General features: G+C 45.7%; 1 protein-coding gene across 2 annotated transcripts in view; it reads left to right on the top strand.

The window, feature by feature from the left end:
- SNAP47 (synaptosome associated protein 47kDa) overlaps positions 1-9,784 on the top strand; it is a 57,383-nt gene that overhangs the window by 23,369 nt on the left and 24,230 nt on the right. For both annotated transcript variants that reach the window (XM_015414113.1, XM_015414112.1), the window contains exon 3: positions 4,740-5,224. In XM_015414113.1, the coding sequence (XP_015269599.1) occupies positions 4,740-5,224 (485 nt within the window). The remainder of the gene's footprint in view (positions 1-4,739; positions 5,225-9,784) is intronic.

Raw genomic sequence — 9,784 nt, 5'->3', positions numbered from 1 at the left:
TATGGGGGCCACCTCAGCAGCATAGAAGGATACAGAGCCCACCATTTTCTCCAGGGGAACTGATCTCTGCCATCTAGAAAGCAGTTGTAATTCTGAGTGATCTCCAGCCCTCACCTGGAGATTGGACAGATTTTACCTCAGAACAGCAAACTGTTTAGAATGTAAGAGGCAAAAGCCAATCAAGTCGCATATGCAAACGATCTCTGTGTTCCGAGGCAAAGGCCAATGAGGCTGCATATGCAAATAACCTGTGTGTTCTGACGGGCTATGGGGGGGGGGGGAAGGAACAGCAAAATGTTTAGCCTGTTGGAGGCAGGACTCAGGCAAAGCAGCCAGTGGATAGGGAGACCCTCTGAATGACAGATCAAAGAGCGAACTGATTTTGGAGCGTGTGGAATGTTCTAGAGAAGTGCCACCAGCATTCGGCTTTTATTTATAAGGGAGATAGTATACAATAACCTGGAAAGGAACAGTGAAATGCCTTCATTTATCATCTTTCTCTGGGTTTCTTTAATTGTTATCCTTATGAACTTTGTAATGAGCTTATGAATAGAGAATAGTTGGTGTAAAAAAACAATATTTAACATCACAGCTTAGGACTGCTAGTAACTTAATCAAATGCAGTCCTAAATAAAATGGTCTTCAACTGCCTCCTACAAGATTGGGGATGAGTCTTGCAAACTAGGTTGGATCCTCTGAGATGAGCAAAACGCTTGTCTCATTTTTGGCAAACTTTTTTCCCCTTAGAACTGCTGCTGGACTCACCAGTTTCCTAACACCAATGTTTGCTTAGAACATGATTCAACTCAGGATTTGGATGAATTATGCATCGCCTTGGTTCCTTACTTGTAAAATAAGAACCGAAGGAGTGCTTTTGGATTGTACTGAAGATCATATAGGCACTTTGCACATGTTCAAATAGGAACTTTAAGTATTGGCTAAAAATACTAACTGCTTATGTTACCTACAAGTACCCAACCATTGCTGTCTCTTGGCTGAGTATCTGTGAAATATCCGCAAACGTTCTGATTTCTCTCTGTAAAAATGTCAGCAATATACTTATGAAAGGCTAGTATCGGAACATAAATGGAAGCAATGAAAGCGAGGATCTGGTAGCGAGAGTGGCTGAGAAGCCGAACTGTGTTCAGTACAGTTAAGGGAAACCTGGGAGGGTTGAGCGTTCTCGTCACCAATCTTGTGCAAAAAGGTGGGATGTGTCTGTGGAGGACAGAAGGCTAAAAATCTGACCAGCCTGGTATTCGACTTTGGGCCTCCAGCGTAACAGCAGCAGACAGGGTGGAAAGCAGAGTCCTGATAGTTATTCTGGTGACCACTGGTTCCCATTTGTTCCCCTGTCATGGAAATACTGTGCTGTTTGTAGGGTTACGTGGGGAGATTGTGAGAAGAGATGCAGACGTCACCAATATAGGTTATGACCAGACGGGCTTCTTGATCCGGTGTTGCCACTTCTCCAGTTTAAAAAAGTACATCCAGACGTCAGAGGAGGTATCCCGTATCACTATCCTGACACCGGAGAAAGTCCATGTTTTGTGGAAGCTATTGTTATCACCGCACATTTTTACTTTTATTTTATTTATTACTATATTTTTATCCCGCCCTCCCCACGAACAGGCTCAGGGCGGCTAACAAGGGCACCGTGTGCCAAGTATAAAACATTAAAACACATAAAAACAGCCATTTTATCAAAACTAAAGTGCTCAGTGATGTTAATATTAACCATTTAGTCAAATCACTCGTCAAAACGGTGATCAGTAGATGTTACTCAAGCCCGAATCGGCAGTACCATTCCATCAGAATACTGTAACTCGATCTTATAGTGGGCCATCGCTCTTATAGTGGGCCATCTCAATACCCCATGTTCCCATGAGGAAGTTTGTGGTAGTGGGTTTTTTTTTGTTTTCATAATACTGTAACTCGATCTTATAGTGGGCCATCGCTCTTATAATGGCCCATCTCAATGCCACATGTTCCCATGAAGTAGTTTGTGGTGGTGGGTTTTTTTTTTAATCCCTAAATTTATATCCCGCCCTCCCCGAAGGCTCAGTAATAACAATATATAGCAGCAACAATATACGTCCCTATAGCGTTGTCCTCTGCCAGGAATGTCTCGCACCCCCAATAGTACCCGCTCTGAAGATGGTGGCGGCTCCTAATTAAAAGCCTGGCGGAAGAGCTCCGTCTTGCAGGCCCTGCGGAACTGTGACATGTCTGATCACTCCAGCACAAAGTAAACCCCTGTGACGACCTCCTATTAGGGAGGACTGTGTTTCTCTTTAAATGTGCTCTTTATTTCTGTAAAACTGGGTCGATTTGGCTGCCACCAGGAATTTCAGGATTTCCAAACCTTCTGTTTCTCTTATTGGTAGGGTAACACAGGCTCAAGACTTTTCAGGGATCTGTTGTGGTCCAGAGGAAGAATTGATATGAATTCTGGGATATTTTAAAATAAAATAGGATTTATTGAAAGGGGAACAAAATAAGAAGTTGGTAATTATTTAACTGGTTGGGAATAAGTTTTCTGTAAATGAACTTGTCCACTGTAGCACTTTAACACACACATACTGATCCTTCTCGGATCCCACACAGATTCTTTAGTCTCTCTCACTCTCTGACTCCACACAGCATTGTCAGAGGTCTCCCAGACTAAAAAGCAACTCCACAACATCAACTGCTTTTTCTCCAACTGTCCATTATTCCCACTGTCATTCTCCAGTTCGTGTTTTGTGGAAGCGATTGTTATCACCACGTATTTGCAGATGTCTGATCACTTCAGTGGTAAGTGAACCCCCTCGCCAGGGGTTCACTTATGGCACCATTTTTAAAAAAGCAGCGATATGCGCATAGGTGCTTATGTGCATATGCACACAAATGCATTCACCCATCTCATCAGTGTGCGCACATGGAAGTCAACAAACACTTATGCGCACACGCAAGGGAGGATTTAAAAAAAACACACACCTCGCACGCCAGCAAGTGTGTGGAGGGCAGAGCGTGGGGTGAGCACTGGGTGTCTGATCGTGTCACTGCGGAATAAATAAATCTAGGTAATATTTGAGGTGTGTCAACAGCGCTATAATCACGCCGTCTGACCACCACCATAGTCAAGAGTATGAGCTTAACATGGAGTGTCTTAAGGGGAACATGCATGTGCGAGTCCCAAAAAGCCAGGGAAAGTGGAAGCAGGGCAGCAGCTAGCTGCCGAATTAACTTTATGAGCTCCGAGTCTGTGAACTGATTTTCGGAACCGTTCTTCTTCAGCCTTCTTTCTGTGACTGCCGGCAACCCGATTTGAATGCATCTGCCTTGCTTTCTCACTTAGAAAAAGAAGCTTCAGTCAGTACACCTTGTTTGGCCCCTTGTGAAGTTGCTTACCGCTTCCTGTTCCTTACAGCTTCCTCTTGCAAACTGATTCTGCACTTGCTGCCGGATTAAATGGAATCCCGTGTGAAGAACTGCTTTAAAGAGTTTCCCCCCCAAAATAGTTTAGATGTTAATGCAGCAATTTTGTGTGTTAGAACTTGGTTTTGTGTAGTTGATAGAGATTGGGCTCCTTCTGGGGAAGAAGAAGTAAGCTTTCTTGGGGTTCATTCCGCTAAGCCAGTTACTGCAAAGCGGTCGGTGGTACTCTTTTAGAACATGGTGTTTTAGGGATACGGTTCCTAAATAGTCAGTGCAACTGGTTTCGGCCTTGAGGCACAGTGTTTGGTCGTTCTTAGCAAGGGCGCAGAGACTCACTCATCATTAGACTTCTGTCGTGTTCAGGCAACTAGATGCACATGTTACTGTGCGTTCTCTCTTTTATTTCCTTTGCCTATTTTCTGTGGAGGATGTGTTCTAGGGAAGGATGTAGGGTGATAGAGGATAGAGTTCAAGCTCTTGATTAATTGCAGCAGTGAAGTTCACCACGTTTGGGTTAGGCTTGAAATAAAGCCTGTTTCCTATCTCTTTTTTAAAAATATATATTATAAAGGATACAGGGGAAAAAAGAAGGAATAGGGAAGAACAGATAAAAAATATAATTACTGAAAAACCTAGTGTGAGGGTAATTTTACAGAAATTAAGGACCTGCCTTTTTTCAAAATGTGTAAGTATATGTAAAAGAGTATATGATATAATAGCTTAACAAATGTTTAACAAGATGTGTATGGTGTAATGGCATAAGAATATGTTAAAATATATATGACCTATTAACTTAAAAAAACCCCAACTCATTCTACCAGTTTCTCATGCTGTATATTCATTTTTATCTTATCTTATCAGTCTTATCCATTATATAGTTTTTAAATGATGTATTTTATTCCATCACTGTAAAATGTATACTGCTTATAAGTTTTTGGAAGCCGCCTTGAGCCCGCCTGGCGGGGAGGGCGGGGTAAAAGTGAAATAAATAAAATAGTATAACATAGATAACGGCCTGTTTCCTATCTCATGAGAATGCTCTGTTGCAAGAGGTACTGACCACCAAACTAGGTATATTCGGGGGGGGGGGCTATCAGTACCTTTTTTGCTGTGGTAGCAGAATGGAACCCCCATATTCAAAGCAAGTATATCTCTGATGACCCGAATCTGGAAGCTGATTGCTCTTCTTGTGTCTTTATAGAAGGCTTTGTCTGTCTATTGTTGGAAATAAACTAGAACTAGCTGGATTTGGGGCAGATAAAGCAGTCACTTGTGTGAGAACTAAGCGTCTGAACTTGCTGCATGTCTTCTCTTGATAGGTTATTGTCAGAACTTGAATCACCTTCTTGGTGGCCTTTCGGTGGCAGACTGTTGAAGAGCCCGGTAGACACAAAGCCAAAGGAAGCGCACTTAATCACAGATCCCAGAAACAAGGACGGTGTAATATTGCGCATCCCAGTTATTATCACCGAAAGGACCGATTCTAGCGTCAAGCCCGGCAAACTCACCCTCCTAGTTTCTGGCCTGGAGATCAGTGACTCCAGCTCTCAGATCCTTCACCGGTTCGACAAGAAGGACGTCGACGACGTCAAAATCCACACGCCGTACGAAATCAGCGTCCGCCAAAGGTTCATCGGGAAGCCGGACATCAGCTATCGGCTGCTGTCAGCGAAGATGCCGGAAGCCATCCCCGTCTTAGAGATGCAGTTCAGCAAGAAAGTCCAGTTCATGGAGGACGCCCTGGGGCTCGTTGGAGCACGGAAGACGCCCCAGGAAGAGGCCGGTTCTTCCATTTGGCACGCAGGTAAAGGGCAGAAGGTTGCTGACGGCACACTCGGCAGCAGAGCCACCTCCCCTCCGCCCAAATAAACAGGATACGTTTAAGGAAGACTATCTCTGTGACGACCCCTTTACTGGGGAGGTCTGGTTTCCCTTTAAAAGTGTTCTTTATGTTTTTCTCTACTGGGTAATCCGGCTGCCACCAGGAAATTTAAGGCTTTCCAAACCTTTATAATATAATATTCATCACTGGGTAGGTATATCGAGGGTTTAGGCTTTCATGAGGGTCTATGTGGTTCCTGGGAAGAATTTCTTTCAGAACTGGTATCTTAACTCTCATATCACACACAAGAAGGTCTCTCCTTCAGACCCCAGAACTAAACTCATCCCACACAGGGATGCTTCACTCTTCTCCCTGTCACAGAACTTAACTGATCTTCTGCTTCTCTCACAGAAATCAGAACTAAAACTGCTTAACTGAACATCAACTGTCTTCATCAACTGTCATATCTCTAACTGACACTCTTGACTGACATATCTGCTCATCCACACAGAATCATTTCCAAAACCCCTCCCCCTCTCTGTCACTCACCAATCACACCACTTGCTTGTTTCCAGTACTCTAGACTATCATACAGCCATGCATCCAAACTTTTAAAAAGACACACACACATAAACAAGGAATCGTTACAATCTCGTTTATGAATAATATAATACTTTGTGTTTATGGAGCGCTTGCAAGCATTCGGAAACTCAAAGAGTTGACCTCAGTAAATCTTATGATAGGTTTGCAAGGTAGGTCCAGATTACCTCTCTGCTGCAAGGGGAGGGAAGAGGCTGGTTCCCCTCAGGCCTCTTTATCAGGCTGCCTGGCTGTGATGAGAGCTGCCCAGCCTTCTGTCCAGCATGAATTTGGCGGTTGTGTTCCTTCAGATGCCTCGACCTGGATGGCCCAGGCCAGCCTGAGCTTGCCTCATCTCAGAAGCTAAGCAGGGTCAGCCCTGGTTAGCCCTTGGATGGGGGCAGTGTTCCCTCTAAGCTGAGTCAGTGTGAGTTAGCTCACCGTTTTTTTAGCCTCCAGCTCACACGTTTTTTCTCTTAGCTCAGGAAGGGATGGCTCCGGAACAAACGAATTTGTGCAGCAGCCAAATCGCTCGTCCACCACTTTAATGCCAGCAGCTCACAAACTAGAATCTTTGCTCCCAAGACTCCACAGCTCAGAGGGAGCCTTGGACGGGAGACCACCAAGGAAGGTCCAGGCTCGCTACACAGAGGCAGGCAAGGCCAAACCACCTCTCTCTGAATGCCTCTTGCCCTTTTCTGGGTGGCCCAGGCTAGCCTGATCTCACCAGATCTCAGAAGCTAAGCAGGGTCAGCGCCGGTTAGTCTTTGGACGGGAGACCACCAAGGGAGTCCAGGGATGCTACCCAGAGGCAGCCAACGGCAGACCAGCTCTGTTGGTCTCTTGCCTCCAAAACCACGTGAGGGGTTGCCATACGTCCGCTGTGACTTGATGTCACTTTACACGCACAGTTCTTCAGTTGGAGAGCAAGGCGTGGAGAAATCCCGAGGGTCAAGAGAGGGGTACGATAGCAGGTCCAGAAATCAAGGATAAGTTATCTTTGAAAGTAGTTTCTGGAGGGTAGCCATGTTGGTCTTCAGTAGAACATAAGAACATCAGAGAATCCAATGTTGGATCAGGCCAGTGGCCCATCCAGTCCAGCACTCTGTGTCGCACAGTGGCCAAAAACACCAGGGGCCATCAGGAGGTCCAGCAGTGGGGCCAGGACACTAGGAGCCCTCCCACTGTTGTCCCCCCCAAGGACCAAGAATACAGAGCATCACTTGTCCCCAGCCTGAGAGTTCCTTTCTATTAAAGGTAAAGGTTCCCTTGCTCGAAAGCCAGTCGAATCCGACTCTAAGGTTGCGGTGCTCATCTCCGTTTCAAAGCCGAAGAGCCAGCGCTGTCCGAAGACGTTTCCGTGGTCATGTGGCCGGCATGACTAAACACCAAGGCGCACGGAACGCTGTTACCTTCCCACCGAAGTGGTACCTATTTATCTACTTGCAGTTTCTTGCTTTCGAACTGCTAGGTTGGCAGGAGCTGGAACTAGAGACAGGAGCTCACTCCGTCATGCGGCACACTCGGGTCTCGAACTGCTGAACTACCGGCCTTCCACAGCCTGCAGTTCAGCGTCTTAACCGCTTGAGCCACCGCAGCTCTCTATACCTTGTCCACTGATGGACCTCTTCTCCATATGCTTATCTATGAGCACTTTAGAGACCAATAAGATTTTCGGAGTATGCACTGAAAATCTTATTGGTCTCTAAGGTGGCGCTGGACTTGAATTGAGCTCTTTCTCTTTGAAAGGTCTTCTGGAATGAGATCTGCCTGATTTGCAGACTCCCAAGCGTTTTGTGACCGACCCCCTCTGTACAAGTTTAGGCATACTTTGTTGCTACCTTCTAACAGGAAGGTTGGGTCCACCTTGCATGCAAAGCCAGAGTCTGTGCCTCTCTTATGTGCAATTCATATGTTCCCTGCCAGGTTTGAGAATTTCCTGTATATTCTTCCTGTTGTCTCTTTTGTTCATTGGTAGGAAGGGGCTGGTTCTCTGTTGTTATCCGTGTCCCTTCTATGTTGCCTTTGACCTCTTCTCCGTTACACTTAGCGCTTCTCCTCTGATCACCACATTCTTGACTTCTGCTTATCAAATAATTTCCTCTTATTTTTTTTTTTGGGGGGGGGGAATGTCCCGTGTCCCCCGTGAGCACAAATTATGCAAGTTAAATTGCAGTTTGCCAGCAATTCTTCACAGCATTTGGGCTTAATTCCTGCCAGATATGGACCCTCTGATGTCCAGTGTGTACCCACTCCCTGGTCCTTTGTATCTCTTTAAGAATTTCCTTAAACCTACAATGCATTTGCAAGCCAGCCTCTTAAGAAATAGTGTGCTTCTGTGCCTCGTGCTAAAATTAGATTTCAGCAGGGATTTAGAATGATCTCTTGTTGACTAGTCGCTGAGGTCCAACAATTGGAAAAGCTTGTTAATTTGGAAGGAAATAACTCCGAGGCATCTGGCAGGAAAAGTCACCGTAACAACTCAAGAGGAAAAAAACAACCTCTCGGTTGTTAAACACGAAGTTACATCCAGGCAAACTGGTGTTCAGTTCCTGATGTAACAATTGCTTATCTGTATAAAAACTACTTTTGTGGTCCTGTTTTGTTGGGGGGGGTTGGGTTTTTTTGGGGGGGGGACTTCTTCTTGCAGCACTCTGCTTTGGAGTCCGCGAGCTGACAAGTTTGATGTCCAGCCCCCACCCGTGATGTTTACCGTGAGGCAGAAGCATCAATAAGTGAAAGCCAGAAGCGGTGGAAATTCTGAGTTTTGCAGCTCTTTCAAAAGTGTTTGCAGTCCTCCTCCTCCTCCTCCATCTTTCAATTTGCCACTAGATGGCAGCCAACTCCCATGCCCGGTTCCTCGTTCCTCCCCCCCCCCATCCCCAAATCTCTTTTTTGTGAAGAAAATAGCACGTTTTCCAAAAAGCGAGTCAAGAGCAAACTTAACTCTATTTCATACACATCTGCCTAACTTTGATGGACGGACATCACTGAGATCCTTGTAATATTGTTTCCCTATCAGGTAACACAGACGTTTTCACAGCTCACTTCGAGTAGGGATATGTGCCTGAACATCACGTTTGTTAACTTTATAGCCCACTTTTCTCGCCGAGTCTCCAAGTGGGTTACAAAATGCTTCCCCATAACTGCTGCAGAGTAGGCATGCTAGTGTGATGCGTGTTTGCATTCTGTGCATGTTTTCCTCCACATGTTATTCTAACCAGCTGCCTGGCTGGTTCATTTTCCCAAGCTCTTTGGTGAACCAAGGTGCACTCCTGGGCAGGGCAGAGGTTCCATTCTGTTCATGTTTTGTTCCACATGTCTAACCAGCTGCCTGGCTGGTTCGTTTCCCAAGCTCTTTGGTGAACCGAGGTGCACTCCTGGGCAGGGCAGAGGGCACTGGGGAGCAGTCATGTCCAGTGTTCCCTCTAAGCTGAGTTAGTGTGAGCTAGCTCACAGATTTTTAGCCTCCAGCTCACAGATTTTTGTCTTAGCTCAGAAAGGATGTAGCTCCAGATCAAACTGATTGATGCAGTAGCCAAATCGCTCGCTCACCACTGTAATGCCAGTCGCTCACAAAGTAGAATTTTTGCTCACAAGACTCCACAGCTTAGAGGGAGCATTGGTCATGTCCACCAGTTGGGTCCAGTGTTCCCTCTAAGCTGAGGTAGTGTGAGCTAGCTCACAGTTTTTTAGCCTCCGGCTGACACATTTCTTTGTCTCAGCTCAGGAAGGATGGCTCCAGAGCAAACTAATTTATGCAGCAGCCAAATCGCTCGGTCACAACTTTAATGCCAGTGGCTCACAAAGTAGAATTTTTGCTCACAGTGTTCCCTCTAAGCTGAGTTCATGTGAGCCAGCTCACAGTTTTTTAGCCTCCGGCTCACACATTTTCATCTTAGCTCAGGAAGGAGGGCTCCAGAGCAAACTAATTTATGCAGTAGCCAAATCGCTTGCTCACAA

The sequence above is a fragment of the Gekko japonicus genome, unplaced genomic scaffold (assembly GCF_001447785.1).
Source record: "Gekko japonicus isolate JY-2015 unplaced genomic scaffold, Gekko_japonicus_V1.1 scaffold3813, whole genome shotgun sequence".
Classification (NCBI taxonomy): domain Eukaryota; kingdom Metazoa; phylum Chordata; class Lepidosauria; order Squamata; family Gekkonidae; genus Gekko; species Gekko japonicus.
The sequence above is the reverse complement of the archived record's forward strand: the minus strand, read 5'-3'. Positions and strand labels throughout refer to the sequence as shown.